The sequence below is a fragment of the Gekko japonicus genome, unplaced genomic scaffold (genome assembly GCF_001447785.1).
Source record: "Gekko japonicus isolate JY-2015 unplaced genomic scaffold, Gekko_japonicus_V1.1 scaffold204, whole genome shotgun sequence".
Classification (NCBI taxonomy): domain Eukaryota; kingdom Metazoa; phylum Chordata; class Lepidosauria; order Squamata; family Gekkonidae; genus Gekko; species Gekko japonicus.
Window position 1 is genome coordinate 1,154,169 of NW_015159716.1, and position 24,177 is coordinate 1,178,345.

General features: G+C 46.8%; 2 protein-coding genes across 2 annotated transcripts; both read right to left on the bottom strand.

The window, feature by feature from the left end:
- Nucleotides 1-2,276: 2,276 nt before the first annotated feature.
- Nucleotides 2,277-8,923, bottom strand: RPS5 (ribosomal protein S5). Its single transcript, XM_015415093.1, has 6 exons — nucleotides 8,828-8,923; nucleotides 6,671-6,776; nucleotides 6,326-6,535; nucleotides 4,059-4,187; nucleotides 3,869-3,967; nucleotides 2,277-2,393 (listed from the first exon to the last, which is right to left on the bottom strand). Exons 2-6 carry the CDS (start codon nucleotides 6,773-6,775, stop codon nucleotides 2,325-2,327), a joined length of 612 nt encoding a protein of 203 aa, XP_015270579.1. The 5' UTR covers nucleotide 6,776; nucleotides 8,828-8,923; the 3' UTR covers nucleotides 2,277-2,324.
- Nucleotides 8,924-10,701: 1,778 nt separating this feature from the next.
- CCDC105 (coiled-coil domain containing 105) lies at nucleotides 10,702-23,579 on the bottom strand. Its single transcript, XM_015413995.1, has 7 exons — nucleotides 23,016-23,579; nucleotides 19,906-20,010; nucleotides 17,208-17,406; nucleotides 15,162-15,328; nucleotides 13,914-14,009; nucleotides 13,640-13,753; nucleotides 10,702-10,881 (listed from the first exon to the last, which is right to left on the bottom strand). The coding sequence occupies exons 1-7, from the start codon at nucleotides 23,577-23,579 to the stop codon at nucleotides 10,702-10,704; spliced, it is 1,425 nt and encodes a 474-aa protein (XP_015269481.1).
- Nucleotides 23,580-24,177: the final 598 nt, after the last annotated feature.

Below are 24,177 nucleotides of genomic sequence, written 5' to 3' on the forward strand. Positions count from 1 at the left end.
GACTCTTCAGCCATTGCCAGTCCAGTTTGCAGAGGGAAACAAGGGGGAGGAGCCTGCTCAGTGAAGCCATAGCGTACAGTACCCACCAAAGACAGGCCATAAGCAGGCATGTGTATATGACACTGATATTCCTCACACTGACAAGGGAAATGGCTGGCTAACTTCCAAAAGCACTCTTTTGCTAATACAACCTCTGCTGCCAAAGAAAGCAGTATACCTAGGTTTTTGTGTTAACACAGAAGACTTCACGAGATTCTTTAACACCCAGTCTCAGCTGTCCTATATCTGTCACATCAGCTCCTGGAATGTTAACCTTACGTCCCTGTCAAATGTGAACACAGCAAAGCACAAAAGAGAGCCCAGCTGTCAAGAGGAGAGCCCAGCCTCTGTTTCTTTTTAGTAAAGACGGTGATCAGCAACAGAGAAGGAATGTCTTTAAAACAGCTTCCATTCCCAGGAGAGGATTGACTACAAGGAGTCTCTTATCAGGGCATGCGAAGTTAAAAATCATATTTTTGAAGATTACCAATGTAATGATACTTAGCATTTTAAGTATTTCAAACACTTCACAGACATTATCTTGATTTAGTCCTTACCACGATTTTGTCAGGTAGGCCAGTATTATCTCCACATTAGAGATGGTCTCTGAAGAAGGGCGCTTTGACTCTCAAAAGCTCATAACCCCCAAAATCTTGTTGGTCTCTCAGGTGCTACTGGACTCGGATCTAGGTCTTCTACTGCAAACCAACACTTTTGCCCTCTGAAACATTCTACATGAGCAGCTGAAGTGAAGCACAGCTTACCTAAGGCTGCTTATGACAAAAACAAGATTTGAACCAGGGAGCATTCAGAGAGATGACAGTGCCTCATTCAACTGGTGATGGGCTAGACAGCTGCCGGCAGTCAGAGTAGGCAGACACTGTGGCATATGAAACAGGGCTTGTGACTCAGAAATGGTCAGGAGGGCATTTTTGTCAAGGGATTAGAACTGTTGTGTGAGGGAACAGCCCAGGAAGAGGTTTTTTAAAGGGAACGGGGATCATAGTCCATTGCAGCGTTGATTGTATGTATCACCTTGCTTTTACTGCATTGTCTTCTCTGTGGTGATGGTGATGATGATTACACTGCCTGCATTATGGGATGTCATACCTTATTAGAGCTTTTTTGCTAGCACTGTTCTCTAATTATGCAGCCCTACTCCTATTGTGCTATCATGGGAGTCAAAACGGTGGATAATTTATTTATTCAAATTATAGTCTACCCTACAGTCCGTCTGAACTTCCTTTAAAAACAAAGGTTGGGAGAATACACCTGCTACACCGTGGTGGTGGTTTTGCCTTTAAAAATTTGACACTAGGGCCACAAACTTCGAAAAAACTATGAGGAACATTCAGCAGCCTTCAGGTTCTGAAACAGAATCTGCTACGGGGGCATTCCTTAGGGCTGCAGCCAAAATGATGCTTTCAACAGGCAGCCTTGGAGAACCTGCAGTTACAAGCAAACTGCAGAACTTGGTACTGAGCACAGAACTCAGTACCCATATAGTCTCAGGTGTTGTTGTTGTCGTTTGCACAGGAGGTTCAAGACGGACAAAAGGAAATACTTCTTTACGGAGAGGGTCGTTAAAATGCTGAATTCACTGCCAGAGGATGTCATGATGGACACAAGAATAACAAATAAAGGGGGATTAGATAGATTCATGGAGGATAAGATTATCAAAGGCTACTGGCCATGGTGACTGAGGAGAAGCCCCATATTCAGAGGCATTAATCCTCTGAATCCCAGAGCCTGGAGGGAACATCAGGGAAAGGCCTTGGCCTCTATGCCCTGTTGTTGGCCCTCCAAGGCAACTGTTTTTGCCACTGTGTGAGACAGGATGCTGGACTAGAAGGACCACTGGTCTGATCCAGCAGGGCTCTTCTTATGTTCTTGTATCCGACCCTACTTAGTTTCAAAGATCTGACAAGATCAGGTTAGCCTGGAACATCCAGGTTAGAGTAGTCTACAGGGCACAAAAGTGCTACCTCCCACAATAATGAATGTGCATGGCTGAGCCAAGATGGAATTTGAAGCTAAACTGCATTCTTCATCTAAGTAAACTCAAACCAATACACATCACTCCATGCTCCCAAACCCCAAGCAGACTTCAAAAGGAAGCTTGCCTGGCAAAAGCCCCAAGCAATGAGGCTGTAACATCATAGCTGGCACTCCTCTCTCAATCACAGCCTGCCCCACACACACCTCAAAAAAAGTGCACTGCAGTTCAGACAGAAGCAGAACAGTATGAAAATGAATTTATTTTCTTTGGACCTCCAGCAACAGTTCTAACGGTTGGACTTGGCTACACGTTCCAGCTCGTCCTTCTTCTTGATGGCATAGGAATTGGAGGAACCCTAGGAGAAAGAAACAGCTGTGAGACACGAGTTACAAAGCACATAAAGTTGTAAGGTCCTGAATCAATGGATTCAGGACCTTAAAACTTTATCTATTTGAATGCATGGCATATAAATATTTGCATGTGGACTTTTTTTAAAGGTATCTGGAAACATTTTACAGAAACATATTTGTAGACCTGTCACTACTGTTGTTATAGTTTTGTTTCTACTTTATATATAACACCCCTTCCCCTGGTTTTTATTTGTTGCTGGATTTTAAGGTTTTTTCCTTTGAAAAAACAAAATAATTAAAAAATATCTATTCTGTAAAATTTGTGGTTAACGAGTCTTAATTTATCAAGCATGTGTAAAAATATTACTGTTACCACTATTTAACTTTTCAGCAGCTACTGGCCTGCTGCTTAAAAAATCCTGCGCACCTCTTCTTGTATTCAAGAAAAGTTAAGCTTGCATGCCTTGAACCTGACAGCAGTGGGCAAAGACAACATTATAACATTATAGACAAGCTGGAACATGTCCAGAGGAGGGCAACAAAGATGGTGAGGGGTGGACACCAAGGCCTATGAGGAAAAGTTGAAGGAGCTAGGTATGTTTAGCTTGGAGAGGAAACAACTGAGAGGTGATATGATAACCATCTTCAAGTAGTTGAAGGGCTGTCATATAAAGGATGGTTCAGAGTTGTTTTCTGTTGCCCCAGAAGGTTGGACCAGAACCAACAAGTTGAAATTAAATCAAGAGAGTTTTCGGCTAAACATTAGGAAGAACTTCCTGACAGTGCAGTTCCTTAGTGGAACAGGCTTTCTTGGGAGGTGGTGGGCTCTCCTTTTTTGGAGGTTTTCAAACAGAGGCTAGATGGCCATCTGACAGCAATGCTGATTCTGTGAACTTAGGCAGATCATGAGAGGGAGGGCAGGAAGGGTTGCTTCAGTGCTTAGTTCTCGTGGCCTCTTCTTACACGCCCAGGGAAATGCTGATTGCCACTTTGGGGTCAGGAAGCAATTTTTCTCCAGGCCAGTTTGGCTGGAGATCCTGGAGGTTTTTTGTCATCTTCTGGGCATGGAACAGGGGTCACTGGGTGTGTGTGGGGTGAGGTATTTATGAATTTCCTGCATTGTGCAGGGGGTTGGACTAGATGACCCTGGAGGCCCCTTCCAACTCTACGATTCTAGGGCCTGTCAAATGCTCCCTCACCTGAATCTCCCAAGCCTTGCTGCCAGTTTTCTGATGAGAGGACTCGGATTCCATATTGGAAATGATTCAGAAGTGGCAGTGTGCCACTTCTCACTGAAGGTGACAGGGACTGAACCTGTAATCTTCTGCATGTCAAACACTCTTTGCCAAGTGACTGCTCCTCCTGACAACTGTCAGGCCTTGCCCCGCCTTCTATTCCTACTCGTGAAGCCTGAGCCCTCACCTTTTGATTCTACCTTGAACAAACAGTCACCATCTTAAGTCTCACGTCTTAGACTCACCTTGGCTGCATTGATCAGCTCATCGGCCAGGCACTCAGCTATAGTCTTGATGTTGCGGAAGGCAGCTTCACGTGCCCCAGTACAGAGTAGCCAGATGGCCTGAAGAAAGAGACAAAAGACAAGTTAGCTGGAAAAGTCAGTTGAGACAATGCCTACCAACTAGCTTTTTTCCTTTGGCAAGAGCCCATACCTGGTTTACACGGCGCAGAGGTGAGACATCAACAGCTTGCCTCCTCACTGTACCAGCACGGCCAATGCGGGTAGAATCTTCACGAGGGCCACTGTTGATGATGGCGTTCACCAGGACTTGCAGAGGGTTCTATAACAAAGGACAGGACAGGTCACAGTATGACTGCATCCATTTCTGAGGGGCAAATGTACAGCTTGAACCACCTGGAGAGGATCTGAGTCTAAGCTTGTTTAGTTACACTTTAAAAACAGTATACAAGTGACTCCTCTTAGATCCCATTTCCCATCTGTAAAAGGGGCATGCCCTATACAGGTGAAGATGATGAATGTATAGTAAAAAAGATGGTTCTAATAGCTCCAGGTTACCACAACCAATGAGCGTGTGTATGACTCTGTCTTAATTAGTTGGGCTATTGTCCAATTTAGGTTGGTATCTTCTTCTTGCTTGAAGCAGCTCACCAGGGTCTCAGGTCTCTCACAATACCTACTGTTTTTAACTAAAGAAGCCAGAGACTGAACTCCAGATTTTCTGCATGCCCAGTGTGTGCCACGTTACAGCTCCTCCTGACTACCAGTTATCTGGTGCTTATCACTGGTACACTCTCTCCAATGAAAAAGGCATATCACAAAGAATAAAACTGTAGCTAGAAAACAGAGATTGTATCCTTGGAAGCTAAGCAGGGTTGGCCCTGGCTAGTATTTGGATGGGAGACCTCCAAGGATTACCAGGATCATGACGCAGAGGCAGGCAATGGCAAGCCACCTCTGAATGTAACTTGCTTCAAGCCCCTTTAGGGGTCACCAGAAGTCAGCTTGACTTGATGGTAAAGAGAAAAAGAAAACAGATATCTATGCAAGGACTGAAAAGCATACTGTTAAGGTCTAACTGCCTTCACATTCAAGCTACAAAAATACAAGGAGACATACAAACATAAGAGTGTTGCTAGATTAGATCAGACCAGTGGCCCATCTAGTCCAGCATTCTTCCTCACACAGTGGCTAACCAGTTCCTCTGGAGGGTCAACAACAGGGCATAGAGGCCGAGGCCTTCCCCTGATGCTGCCTTCTGGCACTCGGATTCAGAGACTAACTGCCTCTGAGGTTCCTTTTAGATATGATGGCTAGTAGCCACTGGTAGACCTCTCTTCCATGAATCTATCTGACCCCCTTTTAAAGCTGCCTATAAGCAGAGACCTACTTGAATGTAACCCCAAGCACATAAAACTAACTGCATATAACATGGAAACTATACTACAAGCAGCAAACTCAGTAAAATACAGACTTATGCAATTCTTTATATTTGTTTTGCTCTTTACAGCACTCCAGAGGGCTTATAAAGGCTTAAAAGGTAAGCAAAAAGTTCTGGGAACCCATGAACCCTGTGAGAAGATCACAACGGACAAGATACTGAGCAACCAATAGTAATCTCCTGTGCAGAAATGCTACCATGACTTGAGAAATGTTACATTAAAATTGTGCAAGTGATACTTGAAACTGTTTTGTGCCATTATGCCAGCTATGCAATGGTGTCAACCAGCCCTTGCATTAAACCCACCATAATGCAGACATTCTGCACCGCAAGCTCTCTCCCGGCCTTAAACAAAGGGTGATGTGTGAGCTCCTACCCAAATGCTGCACTGTGGTATGACAGCCACTAATTTCTTCTATCCCTGGACTTAATACCAGAAGAGAAGGCCTATGCCGGACTAACTACTACTTAGGCCAAGAAAACAGTAAATCATAAACCTGCAGCAATGACAATCCTCATAAATACAACATCTAGAATCACAATGAAAATGCTAAAAATATAATAAGGGGTGTAGGTTACTGACAACAGTGTGACTGGTACTTTGATCATGCGCATAAAGCCTGTAAGCCAACAGTGAGCATCGGTTATCGTCAAGCTGATTGCACCCAACTGAGCCAACAGACAAACCACAGAAGATATTACTTTCTACTGGGTCACTCCTTCCTAGAAATCTTTGTCACCCCAATCTGCAAGAGCAAATCCTGATGTCCCAAGCAATGTTCCCTCTAAGCTGTGGAGTCTTGTGAGCAAAAATTCTACTTTGTGAGCAGCTGGCATTAAAGTTGTGAGCAAGCGATTTGGCTCCTGCATAAATCAGTTTGCTCTTGAGCCCTCCTTCCTGAGCTGAGACAAAAATGTGTGAGCCGGAGGCTAAAAAACTGTGAGCTAGCTCACACTAACTCAGCTTAGAGGGAACACTGGTCCCAAGCTGTTGATCACATAAGCCCCACCTCTCTTACCTCTCCTGTTAGCAGATGGATGATTTCGAAGGCATGCTTGATGATGCGGACAGTCATGAGCTTCTTGCCATTATTGCGCCCATGCATCATCATGGAGTTGGTGAGGCGCTCCACAATGGGGCACTGAGCTTTGCGGAAGCGCTTTGCAGCATAGCGGCCAGCACTGTGAGGCAAGTACTTAGCATACTTCTCCTTCACGGCAATGTAATCCTGTCGAAGTATATAAAGAAATGCATTAGAAAGCAGAAATTCTGGAATGAAAATTCAGTTTCCCCTTTCACTAAGGTAAAGAAATTACAAGAGGACTCTAAAAGTCTTGCCTTTGGAGTTCATTCAGAGCCGTACCTGCAAGGAGATGTCACTGATCTGCACATCATCGGTGCTCCATTTCCCAAACAGCTTGATGTCAGGGGTCTCTGCCACAGCAGGGGCTGTCTCCCAGTCAGTCATTCTAGAGATGAAATAAAGAGCTATTAAACTTTGAATAGTCCAACCTGTACTAGCTCTGGGAAAATATAAAAGCTACAAGCCATACTCCTTACTACACAAAAGTGGTCCTCTCACCAAACAGTTCAAACCAACGTCTCATGGACATAAGACATACGCTATCCAAATACACATGGTGGAGGAAAGTGCCATCAAGTCAGAACCAACTTATGGTGACCCTATGGGGTTTTCAAGGCAAGAGACATTCAGAAGTGGTTTGTCTCTGCATAGCAACCCTGGACATAGTCTCCCATCTAAGTATTAATCAGGGCTGACCCTGCTTAGCTTCTAAGGCTTGAAGAGAATGGACTAGCATGAGCCATTAAGGTCAGTCCAAATACATAAGCTGCATCAAACCTGCACATCTAGCCTTGATCTGAAAAAATTATTATGTAGATAGGTTTCAAATTCAGTACTTGTTATATATACAGGTTAGGTTCCTATTACAGGGGATATGGAAATAGAATGCGAAGGCCATGGCTGTGAATCAGAGGCAACTTCAGGAGTATGGAAATAAGCCACATCATTGTGGTATGGCATAAAGATATCTAGAGGAAGGATTCAAGTACATTGTAACAGCTGCAAGTATTATGCCAGATCAAGGAAACCCTACTTGTTTTCTTATTGCTGGACCAATGTTTAGTTCCTCATTCTTACAATTCAGCTTTTCAGCCTCTTGTAGAACCTTCTATGCGTCTTCCAGTTTCAACTGTGATAAAACCATAGCCCTTTAAAACTTCTGCTCTATCGTTTACTATCTTTACTTCTTTAAAACAGCATACTGGAAACCATTTTTCCCTTAGATCATTCCTGTTATTCTTCCCACTAACTGTTAATACAGAGCAGCCAAAAGGCCGCAAGGGCTGTTCATCACAATCAGCCAGGATTAAACACTGGACTACGTATGTACACATATGCAGTTTTACCAGAAATGTTGTCATTCATTCAGTACCCTTGCTGCCTGGCAAACTGCCAAATCCATCATTCAAGTCACACCAGCCTCAGAAAGGGTGAAATTAAAATTTTGTGCAGGAATAGTTCAAAAAGTGTTAAACATACATCCCTCTGTGATAAAAGAAATCTGGTGACCCAAGACTTTATAGCCATAAACTCAGACTATATAAACCCTAATTTACACAAGGAATAGACAAATGGTAACATGAGCAATGGCATTTCAGGGCAGAGATGTCATTTTTAATGCAGATTAAAAACAAGAAAACAAAACTTTGCAAGACAAACAAGAAGAAATCTAGCCCATTTTGCTCCTTGAGATGCTAATCTGGAACGGGGCATTCTTTTCTATTCGTGCAGACTAGGCCAGATCTAGTCTGTAACAGAGAATTCCTCCTTTGGAGGAAATACCGACAAACGCCATCCTAAAGAAGAATTACACCCCGCTGACATCGATGACCTCAGAAAGGTGCAAATCAGTTTATGACTATAGTGCAAGGTTGCATTACACTTTTTCTTTATCGGGAAAGACCAGGCTCTTTTCCCTTTGGTTGTAAAGTGAACCTTAAACGGGCATCGTGTTGGATGTGGTGCTGCTTTTGGTGGCGGCGGGAAGAAAAGCCCAGCAACCAGCGAGAGGCGGGGGTCGAAAAAACCAAAGGAAACAATGGGGCGTGGGTGGAACAGTGCACATCGCCCCCAAAGCACTTAACTCTGCCTCTATATCTATGTAGATAGATCCAGGTGGGGAGCCGTGTTGGTCTGAAGCAGTAAAACAAAGTGTGAGTGCAGATATCTGAAGAAGCACGCTTGCGCACGAAAGCTTATACCTTGAATTAAACTTTGTTGGTCTTAAGGGAGTTTGTTCTATATCTTGGTGTAACCCTTCCCACCATTTTTTTCCCCCCCCCACAAGCCTCTAAGGCCTCTCCCATCTTCTGTCCCCCCCCCCTCTTCTTAATCTCACCTTCCGCAGACAGCCAGTGTCCCCCCCCCTCCAACTGCTCCCTTTCCCCAAACGTACTGCCCCGTCTCCAGTCCTATCCCCTCCACTGAAAGACTCACATGGAGGCTATTCGCTCCCCTCCGCTGGCTCAGACGGAAAAGGGCCACACGCGGGGCCGCCCAGAGTCTTATCCACGGGCCATCGGCTTCCGGCGCATCTTACGCAGGCGCAGTTACTCCTCCCAAAATGGCTTCCGATCCCGGCGTGCCGGCCTCCGTTTCTGCGCATGCGGAGTTGCGGCGTGTTATTTTTCTCGGTGCCCCCGTTTCAAAATGCCGGAATATCGAATGTGTGTATTGGGATTTTTTTTTTTAGCTTTCCATTCCGCGTTACCTGCCTCTCCTCGTTGAATTTTAGTTTTCTTTTATTTCGGGTTTGCTTTCTGTAGATGGGCAAAACACGTGCAATGCGTTAACATTTTGCTTCTAGCGCCTGCGCGCCTAGACCCATGCTTCCCTGTAGGGCATGCGTGCTGATCATTTTGCTTGAAGCAAAAGAGCGCTTCTGAAGTAAGGGCACGGTGCCCTTACTCTCGTTAAAAATTTGTTTGGTGTGTTCCCAAGACAGAAAAGTACCGCGAAAAAGTAATGGAGGTTTTGGGAAGGAAGCTGATTGTTACTTTTCAGGATATTGCATAGGATTAGGTAAAGGTAAAGGTTCCCTTGCTCGAAAGCCAGTCGAATCCGACTCTAGGGTTGCGGTGCTCATCTCCGTTTCAAAGCCAAAGAGCCAGCGCTGTCTGAAGACGTTTCCATGGTCATGTGGCCGGCATGACTAAACACCAAGTCGCACGGAACGCTGTTACCTTCCCACCGAAGGGGTACCTATTGATCTACTTGCAATTTCTTGCTTTCGAACTGCTAGGTTGGCAGGAGCTGGAACTAGAGACGGGAGCTCACTCCGTCATGCGGCACACTCGGGTCTTGAACTACTGAACTACCGACCTTCCACAGCCTGCAGTTCAGCGTCTTAACCACTTGAGCCACTGCATAGGATTAACATGCATGTAAAGATTGAGAGGGGTGGCTCTGTCGTGGTTGTGTTGTAAAGCATCCTCTTTGTGAACAAGGCTGTTGCGTCTCCCTGGCATGATGGCATCTCCAGTGTTGGGTTTTTTTGTTTGTTTTTTAAGGATAAGATAGTAGGTGATATACTTAGGTGAGACTTCTACTCCACTCCTCCAGGAATTTTTCAATGCAGGAAGAAGTCAAACATCTCTAGTGCCTGTCATGGATCGCACTCAGTTTAGAATCCCTCCCCAAAGAACATTCTGTACTACTTGCATTGTATTATGTTGTTGTGAACTGTTTTAGCAGGGAATACCAGGGGGGGGATGGAAAGCTGGGTAGGAATGTACTTGTTTTCCCCTCTTCTGTTTTACCCCCACAACAACACTTTGAGGTAGGTTGGGCTGAGAAAGTGACTGCCCCAAGCTCACCCAGTGATCTTCCATGGCCAAGTGGGCCTCCCAGAACAGATAACCTAACCACTACGCCACATGGGTTTTAGAGGGTAGTTGTGTTGGTTTGAAATAGAGCAGCTCGATTCAAGTCCAGTGGGACTTTAGAGACCAACAAGATTTGGGGGGCATGAGCTTTCGAGAGTCAAATCTCCCTTTGTCAGAGATAAGCTAAAACACTGTATGTGCGCTCATACAATCCAAGCACCCAGTTGCCTTCGTTACCTAAAAATGGTCCTGTTTCATCCCTACCTGAAGAGAGCAAGAAGAAAGTTTTCTTATTCCCTCAAGGAAAAACTCTCAAGCCAGAGGCTTCAATCCTACCTTTCTAGATCTTAGCCATGTCTTGTGATTTCTTTGGGCAAGAAGAATTGCTCCCTGCCTCTCAAGTTAGGAAGAAATAATCTGGGCCACTCTAGAGTTTATTTTCATGATCTCCATATGTATTTGTGAGCTTCCTAGGAGTAGACCAGATCAAGAGCCTCTTGCAGGCAGGTGCGGGGGTGTATGCGGCGCTGTCGTAGGCGTTTGATGCTGCCGTCCACACCGTAGCCAGTCTCCTTGTCGTGAATCCTGCAGGTGGTTCCTTGTGTCCCGTAGGCTCTGAATGTTCTTGGCTGTGTCCTCTATGGAGCGATCTAACTCTGCGGTGGACTGGGAAGGGAAGCAAACGTAGAAAATTGGTAAGCAGATGCTTAGGAGCAGGAGCAGATGTCCTTAGGCATCAGCTTCACGTTCACAGGTTGGGCTTGCCTCATTTCACATGAACACTTAGCAAATCTTTACAGCTCTTAAGCTGCTGTTCTGCTGCCACAGACAGATGAGTTAGACGGTGGGGAGCAATTAGTGGATGGATTCTTCTTTCCAGTGGTGCAAATACCCCTACTCCTGACCAGTGTTCCCTCTAAGCTGAGTTAGTGTGAGCTAGCTCACAGTTTTTTAGACTCCAGCTCACAGATTTTTGTCTTAGCTTAGGAAGGATGGCTCCAGAGCAAACTAATTTATACAGTAGCCAAATTGCCCGCTCACAACTTTAATGCCAGTAGCTCACAAAGTAGAATTTTTGCTCACAAGACTCCACAGCTTAGAGGAAGCATTGCTCCTGCTCCATGTAAGCTGTGGGGGCTTCTGAGCAAAAATTCCACTTTGTGGGCTACTGGCATTAAAGTTGTGAGTGAGCGATTTGGCTGCTACATAAATTAGTTTGCTCTGGAGCCATCTTTCCTGAGCTAAGACAAAAATGTGTGAGCCGAAGGCTAAAAAAATGTGAGCTAGCTCAGATTAACTTAGCTTAGAGGGAACACTGCTCCTGACCTGTTTGACTAGATCAGGTTATATAACCTCTGATCCATCAGGCCTTTTACCAGCAAGAGAACTTCAGAGAAAGGCTCCCGCATGATACTGCTGAATTCAAATTCATCAAGAAGTTTGACACCACCTCCCAAGGGCTTAAGAAGGACCTGGGACTACTCAGCCATTACAGGTATCAATATAATTTCCCTAATTTTGCTAAATCAGTTATCACTCATTACCACTATTCTGAATGGAACTTTTGCACTTTTGACTACATTTAAATGTTACATAATTAGGTCTCGCACTCTACTTTCTGCATTTTATGACCCCTTGATCCAATGGTTTACTGTTTATTTTCCTTCATTTACTAGTGTGTGTGTTATGTTTACCTAGTGAGGATCCACTTTGTCAAAGACTTAAGGTTTCCTACTCACCAAGTCCTTGCAAGGATCATTTGATTCCCTTGTCCCCAGATCTGGGACCCTAGAACAAATCCCTTTATGATAGTTTGACGGAGGCTGGGTTTGGACTCTTACACAGGCAGTAGAACACAGCAATAAAAGCAACAGGATTTATTGAAAAAAGATTGGAAGAGTGGTTCAGGCTTAAACATAAGCAAGAATAAACAGGCCATGTGCAATAAAATAACAAAGTCTAACAAAGCAGGTGCAATAAAATAACAAAGTCTAGCTTCCTACATACACATAACACACAAAGACAGGCAGATTACAATATCTTCAAACCAGCATAAGTAACGAAGCCGCATGTTGGAGATGCAGCGAGATGGTCCCCAGCCCTGGAAAAACTTGTGCCAGATAGTTGTAAGTTAACTTCACAGGAAAACTGGACCACTGACCCCCTGACCAGTATAAGCCAATCAAGAACATGATCCAAAAGAAAAGAGCTAAGAGCAAGAGTCCAGTAGCACCTTAAAGACTAACAAAATTTGTGCCTTCTGAAGAAGTGAGCAGTGACTCAGGAAAGCTCTTCCCCTGCCACATATTTGGCTAGTCTTTCAGGTGCTACTGGACTTTGGCTCTTTTCTACTGCTGCAGACAAACGAGGCTACCCATCTTGATCTGTGATCCGAAAGATGATTCTTGAGGGACTCCCCCCTCCCATATGAGTATAATTAAGTCATATCGCTTTGATATTCAAAGATATGACCTCATGCTTTTCATCTCGGCCTGAGAACAACAAATGAGTGATGGGCGTTTGACATGGAACTCTCCCCACTGTTATTCTTTACACCTGGATGGAATATCGGGAAGCAGGCTATTGCCTTACATTTATGACAGGGCCAAATGCTTATGTTTAAACAGATGGCTTGATACAGAGATAACCATCTCTCTTGACACAGTTCATGCGTTTAACAAAAGCCTATGCTAAGGAAAAGGGGAAAAAAGCAGGTGTCACAAGCCTCCTGTTTGTTTGGGTGATCATTCTAGAATCAAGCCTAAAGCAGCTCACTGGCCATTGTGGCCATGTCACCAGTAGCCAGAAAACTATCTGTTTTTTGCTGATGGCAGAAACAGAGGAGTTGGTGGACTGTATTCAGCCTGGTGAATCATGTCGCACAGACCTCATCTAGGCAAACGTTACCAGAGCTGAGTAAGAGATTTTGCCCTCTGGAAGCAACACTTTATTTAGTCAAAGCCCCAAATTGCCAGGTTCCATACCAAGCATGTTGCTACGTAGCCTGAACAAAGTCTTGTTTGGGGTGTCAATTTTATGCTAGGGGGTTGCTGTGCTGGAAGAGGTCCTCCTGCTTCCTCTGATGGGAGGAACATTTGAAGGAACTGCACATACATGCCAGAGTACTGGCTTTATGACCAGAGTACAATCTCAGTTCATGTAAGCCCAGTCATATCCTGATGCTCCTCCTTCCCTCCTCCGGCATTCCACGGTAATCGTTCGCTGTCCAGCAATCCTCCAACCCCGTGGTGGAAAATATTTACAATTCTTGCAGCCCAGTCTTATGCATATTTACTTAGAAGCCAGTCCCACCAAGTTTAACGGGACCTATCCCAAAGGACATGTGCATGAGTTTGCAACCCTAGGAATTAGTGAAAAATAAATGTTAAGAGCCAGTGCTTTAAGACTCCCTGCTGCTTTTTACCTGGTTGAAGATTGCTGCTTCGGGCAGCTGCGTCCCGACATGTCTTTGGTACACCTGCACCATTGGCCGTGTCAGCTTCTCCCGTGTCTCCAAGTACTTGCTGCTGTCAGGACCCTGTAGAGGTGAAAGTGGTTACCAACCAAAGGTGGGCTCTGGGGATGGGAGGGAAAGGGTGTTGATGGGGAAAGAACAGCTCGTCCCCTCTGAACCAAAGCAGCTGGAGGGGAGGGCAGATTGCAGCACTCTCACCCCCACCACCCCCCCAATTGCTCACCAGAACCATTCCTCGGGTGACGCTCATCTCGTGCATGAAACGCTGGCAGCGGTGCAGGGTGCCGCGTGTTCCTCCCAAGGCCATGTCTAGCCGTTCCTGCAGTGGGAGAGAGACAGAAAAAAAGGAAACTCACCTGTGTGATGAAACTTTATATTCTGCTAATGTTCTCTGCAGAACTGCAGTTTAAAGAGGTGCTCTGTGGGCGGGGACCTGCTTGTTCTCTAGCACAAGGCATGCACTAAAAGGGGAGGGCATGAGAGGAAGAATGGAGCAGCGGGAACCCTTAGGTAACCGACCCTTTAGTGCTCCCTCTAAGCTGTGGAGTCTTGAGAGCAAAGATTCTGCTCTGTGAGCTACTGGCGTAAAAGTTGTGAGCGTGCAATTTGGCTACTGCATGAATGAGTTTACTCTGGAGCCATCCTTCCTGAGCTAAGACGAAAATGTGTGCGCCAGAGGCTAAAAAAACTGTGAGCTAGCTCACACTAACTGAGCTTAGAGGGAACACTGCTCAGCAGCGGAGAGACCTCATTTTTAGCACAGGCAGGTTCAGAGACTTCCTGGCTCTTCCTCTCCTTGTCATGTGACCGTGATGTAACTTGAGTTTCTGTGGGTCCCATACTTCCTCCTGGGGCTAAAGGTGGCTCCTGAGGCTGGAAGGGTTGAAGACCATTGGCCTGTATTACACAACGTTAATGGGGGGACTGGATAGATTCATGGAGGCTAGGCTTATAAATAGCCATATGCCCTGGTAACAAAATGGAAGCCAGTGTGCTTCTGAATGTGAGTCACTGGCGGATGACAGTCCATCAGGGCTTTTGTCCTCATGTCCCACTTCTTGGGTGGTAACTTCTTGGCTACTTATTGGGTTCTGGACCAGATGGGAATTTGTTCGGATCTACCAGCGCTCCATTGATCTTCACCTAGTCTTGTATTGTATACCCCAGGTCTCAGGTCTTCCTACCAGAGGTCCTTTGTCGCTGGAGATACCAGGGACTGGACCCAGGGCTTTCTGCCCTGAGCTGTGTCCCCCTCCTCATTTGCTAGGGAATAAAAAATGAAGACCGGAGGGACACTTTTATCAGCTTGAGAACTGGAACTGTAGAAGATGTCATGCCATGAATGCTGGGGCTGTACCTGAGCACTGAAAACAAATTTCTGGGGCCGGTTCTCTGCGTTTGCCAGCGCATGCGAGCGTGATCACACATACGGGGCAGTTCTCCCCTATCAGGGCGTGAGGCTTCCCAGTACCTTGTGACACAGAGTCTCGTTCCTTTTGCCTTGCAAGCTGTTCTCAATGGAGTTGTGGGCTGTGTTGCGGGTGTCCTGTGCCTCTTTGATGGCCTCTTTCACCTTCAGCATCACATCCTTGGAAACAAAGGTGAGGCGCTGGGCATCATCGAGAGCTGCCGCACACTCTGGAGGGTGGGAGGGAAGGAGGGAAGGGGAAGTGATCTGTTTGTCAAACTTGGTGACTTATAATGCACCCATCAGGATGGGCCACCTTGCTTCCTTCTGGAAGAGCCAAACCACATGAGACACTGGCACTGAAGAGTTCCCAATATGGTTGGTTTTTTTAATAGATGCACCAGACCCTGATTCAGATTGGAATAGCATTAAGGGAGGACACAGGGAGGGTTAAGACTCTAGACCACGCTGTTTTCCTGACTTGAAATGACCCCACAGAGTGGACTGGGTTGAAGATACAAAGCTGCCTTTTGTTGAGTCTGACTGCTCCTCTCTCTGTATCAGTGGTCTTCAACCCATGGGTTGGGACCTGCAGGGAGGGGTCCCAAGCAGTGCCATCCTAAGCAGAGTTAAAAAGGTAAAGGTTCCCTTGATCAAAAGCCAGTCGAATCCGACTCTAGGGTTGCGGTGCTCATCTCCGTTTCAAAGCCGAAGAGCCAGCGCTGTCCGAAGACGTTTCCGTGGTCATGTGGCCGGCATGACTAAACACCAAGGCGCAGGGAACGCTGTTACCTTCCCACCGAAGTGGTACCTATTTAACTACTTGCAATTTCTTGCTTTCGAACTGCTAGGTTGGCAGGAGCTGGAACTAGAGACGGGAGCTCACTCCATCATGCGGCACCCGGGTCTCGAACTGCTCAACTACTGACCTTCCACAGCCTGCAGCTCAACGTCTTAACCACTTGAGCCACTGCAGCTCCAAGCTGAGTTACCTACTTCCAAGTTCATTAAAGTCGGTGGGCTTAGAAGAGGGAGATTGCTTGGGATGGTACAGAGGGTGGTTTCAGATTAGGAAAGCAATGTGGTTGGGAAGGTGTACTCTCCCCCAACCCCGATCCTCCTGCAACATCATCCTGATGTGAATATGATCCTGTATAACTGCTATTCACACAAAAACACACAAATGCTTGGGAGCTCTGTACTCAGAACTTCCAGTGTCTCATCTAGATGGGCCTTGACATGCTATGCATTAAAGAATCAACTCCTGTTCAAAGGAAAGTTTGTGTTAACTTCCCCATTGGACATGTTTCTTCCCAGCCATTGCTCTGAAAGAGCCACAGGGAAGCACAGAGGCTGTGTACCATTATCCTGTGTTCCATTTTGTTTTTCTATGTTTTTCCCCCTCCTCTCATTTTTCCCTCTCTCTGAGTTTGCAGTGATGCTCCTGCATGGTAACTTCAGCCCAGAAATAAAGATGGACAAGATACACAGCAGCAGGGCATACAACAGGCCAGGATGCTTCTTTGCAGGACAATCCCCTCATGATGGAGCATCCTGGTCTATTTCTGGATGTGTGAGGTTGGTGCACATATTCATCATCATCAGTGGTGGTGGTGGAAAGTGCCATCAAATCACAGCCGTTTTATGACGACCCCCATAGGGTTTTCAAGGCAAGAGATGTTCAGAGGTGGTTTGCCATTGCTTGCCCCTGTGCAGCAACGCAGGACTTTTCTTGGTGGTCTCCCATCCAAATATTAACCAGGGCCAACCCTGCTTAGCTTCCAGGATCTGAAGAGATCAGGCTAGCCTGGGCCATCCAGGTCAGGTCTTCATCAGCAGTACTGCTTTTGAAGGTAGGTGTGTTTACCAGACGGCCATGTCCAGCATTAAGCATGTGGGGACTATCTAACCCATTTTATTTTAATCCCACCCTTCCTCCGAGAAGCTCAGGGCCACATAGGTAGTTCTCTCCTCTTTTTTATCCTCACAACACCCCAGTGATTCCATGGAAGCTGATGTGGCGGCCAGATTTCCTTGAGCTGCAATGCGTTTGTGTTTACCCACGTATTTCCCCCTTTTCTTACACTAGTGGGGGGCTTTCCCCTTTACCTGGTGTGTAAGGTCCGATGGGGTCCGGCCTGGGTGTCTGGTTTCGCTCTACCCAGGGGGACGAGGGCCGGCCCAGTCCAAGCCAGGAGTCACGCCCAGCCGCTAGGAGAACCATGCGCAGGGGATGTGGCATCAGGTCCAACACACGACTGCGTTCGTCACACGCTGTTTCCAGGGCTTGCCGACATGTGCCCAGTGCCTGCACAATCCAAGGCATTCGTGAAGAGGTAACTAAACCAAGAATCCTACTTCTACCCCCCCCACACACACATATTGTGCCTCAAAGAAATACAATGCACAGATCTGATTGCAGCACAGGTGACTGAGAAAACCTGTAGGCCATCCTTCCACGTAGGTTTCGTAAAATATACTCGTTCACAAACATTTTTACTAACCCGCATCCTAGTGACAGTGAATTGTGGCACTTTGATAACTTGAAGGGAAGCAAGAAGTAGTCCTGTCCCTATACCTGAAAGCATCCTTGCTTGGGTTGCCTGGGGGAAGTCCAACCTGCCACAGGCAAACAGCTGTGTAGAGGTTTTAGATGCCTTTGACAGGATGATCATGATTAGAGGGCCAACTGTCACCACTGACTTTCTGTCCTCCTTGTAAATTGCTGGTTGCCGTCAGACTACTGGAATATTTATGCAATTCCTAATGAGTAAAGAGGTTTACGTGAGTTCTGCAACAGGTTGACAAGGGTTGAACAAGGCTTCATAACCAGGTGCCCTGAAATGGGGGCATCCTCATGGCCAGAGCTATAGGAAGGGAGTAACATTCGACTTGGCGCAACCACACTGATACTCAGCACTTCTTAGCAATGGGTTGCAAAACTGAGGCACATTAAAAAATGGGCTGCCGCGCTTCTGTGAATCCCTACTAGGGTGCACATCTGTCGTATGGTTGTACTGGGTGAGATGCTATTTTGTCTGCTTAGCTGCATTCAGAGAGAGATGCTCCATGTGGAGGCGTGTAAAGTTTTTGAACAGGCCCATAAGGTTTGTAGCATGTGTGTCTTATGTGGGCTGGTGTAATTAAGGAAGGTGAGAACCACCTTAGAGCAGGTGTGTTGAACTCATTTGTTATGAGGGCCGGATCTGACATAAATGAGACCTTGTTTGGCCGGGCCATGTGTGTCATAAAATGTAATGCCAGGTAGCAGAGATAAAAACTTTATAAAGGAAACAAACACAAAGGGGCTTTTTTAACTTAAAATAACAACATGCTTAAAACATTAGCACTCTTGCAATATTTTGTTTATTTAACAGCGTCTGATAACTGACACCTCTTGCTCTGAATTATTGCGTCAAAATATCTGTGCTGTTGCAATCCTGAGTATGCTTTTCTGGTGTGTATCTGTAAGCTGCAAACCTACGATGACGCAGCAGCAGCAAAACTGGAAGAAGCAGCAGAAGACAGCCAGTTCCACTGTGGGCCTGATAGAAGCCCTCTGGGGGCTTGATCCGGCCCCCGGGCCTCATGTTTGACACCCCTGCCTTAGAGGGTGTCCTCAAAGGTCAGTCTGTAACCACAAGCCATTCCAAAGCAGCGTGGCATTTGTGGTCTTTTTATAACAGATTGTCTGAACATAAGAAGAGCCCTGCCAGATCAGATCAGTGGTCCATCTTGTCCAGCGTCCTGTTTCATATAGTGGCCAATCAGTGGGCATCTAACAGAGCACAAGGGCTAAGGCCTCGCCCTGATGTTGCCTCCTGGCACTGGTGCTTTTTTGTGTCTCTGAATGTCAAGGTCCCTTTAGTTGTCATAGCTAGTAGCTATTAATGGGCGTCTCCTTGACTTTGTTGACTCCTCTCTTTAATCCATTTATGCATGTGATTATCACAACATCCCTTGGCACTGAATTTCATGACTTCATTGCTTGTTGGGTAAAGAGCTACTTGCTTTTGTCCATCTTGAATTGATTGCTACTAACTTCACTGGCTGCTCCTAGTATTGTGGGAGATAGAGAAAAAGTTCTTTCTTTCTACTTTCCCCCCAACCCCATGGCACAGTTTTATATCCAGTGTCCAATCAGTAGCCCTGCTGGGGAAAAAGCTCCACTTGACCCCACCCACGTTCAAAAACACTTGTTGGGCACTAGGAAAGGTGCCAGCGGGCATCGTGGCATCCACGGGCACCATGCTGGGGACTGCTGTGCCAGCAATGAGTTGGTAGCTGTATGACATTGCAACCGACACAACCTTTGTTTGCTAAGGATCAGCTGAAACAACCACCGTATGGCTGACTTTTGCAGCCCCTCTGTGGTGGTACCAATGAACTGGAGTGATATGGGATCATGTCATCTTCTCAACCACCAAGACAATGCAAAGAGTTAAAAATATTCCATCTGTACGGTGACTGAGGAGCCAGCAGTGTGCTGGACCCCTCCAGACTGCGTTGCAGGTAAGCCTTCCAAACAGGTGGGTCAGGGCCTAGGAAGATTGCAGGACTATAACAAATTTGCTCTTCCTCATCCCAAAGTTATTGTCGCTTCCCTTCTTTGCAGTGAAATGGAGACTTATTACAGGTAACAAACAACGTGTTTTATTTCTTTGCTTTGGATGTGGACAAGTCCCAAAGTGCTGATGACATCCCCTTTGTGTTCAAGAGTCCTTTTTGTATCTTGTGACCCTCAGCTGCTGCTCCCCACCCACACACACACATTGCCAGTAGGAATTGGCGGGGTCCTGTTTCCTACCTTAAGGTGGTCCTCTGACATGGCCATCATCCCTTCTAGCTTGACTTTCTGTTTTAGTAATTCCTTCTTCTCCCATTTCATCAAGGCATCCACCTTGTCAGGCACCTGCAAACGAGGGAGGAGAGCAAGGCGGATTGTCTACGTGGAACAGGAGGGCTAGGTGATTTACGCGGAAACCCTCATGTAGGGCACGGCTCCCTGGCACCCACCTATGCTCCTGGTCTGACATTGCCGTGCTCAGCCAGAAGTCTCCCTGGAAAAGCTGAGCATCTTTTCCCTCGGTCTGTTCTGAAAACAAGAACCTGCAGAGTGACAGTGTGAATGAAGAAGCCATGGGACTGCTCTTTCTATGCTGTATCTTGTCGTCATCCTTCCCTCCCCCCCAGGAACAGATGAAGCTGCCTTATATTGAATCAGACCATTGAGCAAGGACAGTATTGTCCACTGACTGGCAGCAGCCTTTTGCATCGCCTACGATCGGATCGCTTTAACGGGAGATGCCACGGATTGAACTGGAGACCTTCTGCATGCCAGGCAGATGCTGTACCTTTGAGCTTACAGTTCTTCCCCTGTGTAGTGCACAGACGTCTGCACTTCATGTACTTCATACTTCTGAGAACATGTGTAGTACTGTTACTTTATTTAGATAATACTTTGTTTTTCTAGAGCAGTGGTGGCGAACCTATGGCACGGGTACCAGAGGTGGCACTCTGAGCTCTCTCTGCGGGCACACGTGCCATCACCCCAGCCAGGCCCAGACCATCATTAAAGTGTCGAATTCTCTGCCAAATAATTTTAAGTAAATGAAAGCATTTGGGATTGCTTTCCTTACTTTGTTTGGATCATCTTAAGTTAATGTATGAGATGTTTCTTTCTAAAGTAAAACCTCAGTATTCAGGTTAAATTGCCGTGTTGGCACTTTGTGGTAAATAAGTGGGGTTTGGGTCGCAGTTTGGACACTCGGTCTCTAAAAGGTTCGCCATCACTGCTCTAGAGGGGTTTTTTTGTGGGGGGGTTCAAGAGAGCAGGTGACTAAAGTGGGATCAAACTTAGAGGTTAATAACATCCCCAAATGGTGTGGAGAGAGTCAACAGAGAGGATTTTTTGCTCTCTCAGAATATTGAGGGTCACTCGTTGAAGCTGATTGGCATTAGGTTCAGAACAAGCTCATGAAAGCCCTTCTTACAATTCCAAATTAACTTAAGGAACTCCAAGCTGCAACATGTGTTGAAATTTGTGTCTTGACAAGCTCTACTAGCTGAGATCCTCCTAAGATGAGATGCTGGGGCTTGGGCCTCGGATCTTTTGCTGGTGAGGTAAGCTCTACCACTGTGCCACTGCCTACTCACTCGTAGGCATGACAGCTAAATGGAGCCTCAGTGTTCAAGGGTGGTAAACCTGTGACTGCCAAATTCTGGGGAAAGACAACAGGAGAAAGCCATCACTTTCATGCCTGGCTGTCCTGGAAACATCTGGAGAGCAGTAGTTGCAAAGGGAACACTAGACCAAGTGGATCTTTGTCAGTGTTACTGGTCAAGGGCAGTGGTATTCATTCTGCAGCTCTTGGAGAGTCACATTCGCAAGTACTGTCAGCTAAAAGAGCCACATTTACTTCCATCCCCAGCACGAGGCCAGCAGGACTCACCTCTTCCCTGACCAGCAGTCCCATGAAACTCCAACTGGTGCGGAATGTGGTGGCACACTTGCTGACAGCGTCATCTGTGCAGCCGTGCATTCAGCCAATGCTACGCCACCTGCACTGGCTACCAGTTGAATACTGGACCCATTTCACGGTTTTGGTGCTGACCTTTAAAGCCCTATACAGCCTGGGACTGGCATACCTTCGGGACCATCTCTTCCCATATATGCCCCAGAGAGCCTTGCGCTCCACTGAACAACACCTACTGGTAGTCCCTGGCCCAAAAGATGTCCGCTTAGCCTCAACCAGGGCCTTTTCTGCCCTGGCCCCCGCCTGCTGGAACACACTCCCAGTTGAGATCAGGGCCCTGCGGAACATGCTACAGTTCCACAGGGCCTGTAAAGCGGAGATGTTCTACCAGGCCTTTAGTTGAGGGTAGGAGGGGTTTTCCCTCTGACGATCGGGGCCACGCCCCCAACGTGAGCGACGTGGTTGCGTCACCTCTGGTGACGCAACCATGCTGCGCTTCGGGGGGCGGAGTTCCCCCTGGGGCCTGATTCCGCGGAAATCAGGCCTCCAAAGTGGGGGTTTACCCGCCCCCCGCCTCCACTTGGCAGCCCTAGGGCGGATGTTTTTTAAAATTTATTTTACAAAATGTATATCCTGCCTTTTCTGTCCTCACCAAGGGCCCCTAAGGCAACTAACAAATTCAAACATGCATGGTAAAAGCACATTTTAAAAATCATTAACATCACCCCTCCCCACTGGCAAAAGATTCCCCATTCAGCTCCTGGTATGTCCTCTTCGAATTATTTCAGGCAGTAGAGCTGGTAAGAGATACCCTAGTCAGGGACCCGGAGAGCTGCTGTCTGTCAGAGCAGACAGTACAGCGTTAGATGCACCATTGGTAGTGACTGTACATAACGCAGCTTCATATCTGGTCTTATGTAAGAAGTTTATATTCCTGTGTGAGGGCAAGAGTTTACACGCCCTTAAGAAAGAGCTCTTAGCGTTCCCATGAAATGTACTGCCTGGAATGAATGGGGTGCAGTTTAACCTTTGTCATCTCCCCAGCTAGTTGGCTTCAGTTCTGATCCTCCTGGACAATACAATATTGTATTTTAATCTTTTAATGTGAGCTGCCCTGAGCCTGCTTTGGCAGGAAGCGCGGGATACAAATCAAATAAATAAATGAATGAAATGGTGTTAGAAAGGCTGTGTTCAGTAATTTTGTTTTGCCAGCCTTATCATGTGCTCTGTAAGGCGCAAAGCACCACATGCCTAGGGAGGCAAGATGAATCATACACAGCCACAGGCTTGTGGATTTTGTACTTGGCCCAGGGATTTGACAGACTCATGTGAGCACACTTGTTGCAGATGACTAAGTGCTTGGGGAGCATGCCTGTGACACAGCTTTGCTGGCTAGTGAGTGGTGGGCGGGTTCAGTAGTCATGTGCTGTAGCTGTCTCACCTTCTCTGGTGTTGGTCTGTGCTCCCGGATGACTTGGGTCTGCTTGTTGGTGAGGAGGCTTTGGCGGATCCTGGCCAGTGTGGCATTAAGCCGTTCTCTCTCACGCACCAGGGCCTTGAACTGCTCATTTATCTCTATCAGGGCCTGGCGCATGCGGCTCACCACTTGACGTGTCTCCCTGCTGTACTGAGCCACAAATTCGTTGTTCTTGGTGTTGAAGTAGTCTCGGAAGCAGGGCAGGGCCAACTTGCAGACCCAAGGGGGAGGCTTGACTTTGGACTTCCACAGGGTCACCCCGGGCCCTTCGGGTGGCTTTCTTTTCACCTCTCCAGTTGATGACACATCCAGCTTAAATTTCCAGGATTCCTTCCTAGCCTTGCGCTCAAAGGGTGTCTCCTCAGGCTGTCCAGGAGCCAGGGGGGCCCTCCAGAGGTCAAGGGCTTTCTTCCCACAATCTTTCGTCAGATCGCTGGATTTCTGGACGGTCCTGCTGTTGTCCTTGTGCCATTTTTCTGAGCCTACCTGACCTGTCACCAGGTAGGCAGGAGGTCCCATAGCTGCCATTGCAGTGCTGCTGCTGGATGAGAGGAACAAATATGGTACCATAATCTTGGTGTATGGTAAGAAGATGCCAGCACAGTGCAAGATGCAAGAAAGGGTGGGCTACCTAAGAAGAACTCAGGTCCAAGTTTGGCAGGACTTGAAGTCGTGGTAAATGCTATCACGGTCTGGGTTGGAAAGGGAAAGCATTGCACAGACCAGACGGGCAAGGTGAAAATGACCTTTGGGGGGGCATCAAGTCAGAGCTTGAGGGTGACCCTGTGGGTTTTCAAGGCAAGAGACGTTCAGATGTGGTTCGCCATTGCCTGCCTTTTTGTAGTGACCCTGGTATTCCTTAGTGGTCTCCCAACCAAATACTGACCAAGGCCAACCCTGCTTAGCTTCCAAGATTTGACAAGATCAGGCTTGTCTGGGCCAGTGATCCTTTAGCCTGCTAAACTGCAAGTGGCCTGCACCCATCACCTACAAATCATGGAATACTCCTCTGAAAACCCAACCCTTGCTCTTGACTTCAGCCCCAGGGCAATTAGGGCTGAAGGGAATTAGGGTCGAAGGGAAGTTTTTCAAGCGCCAACATCTCCAGTGCTAGTTTGGGGACTTT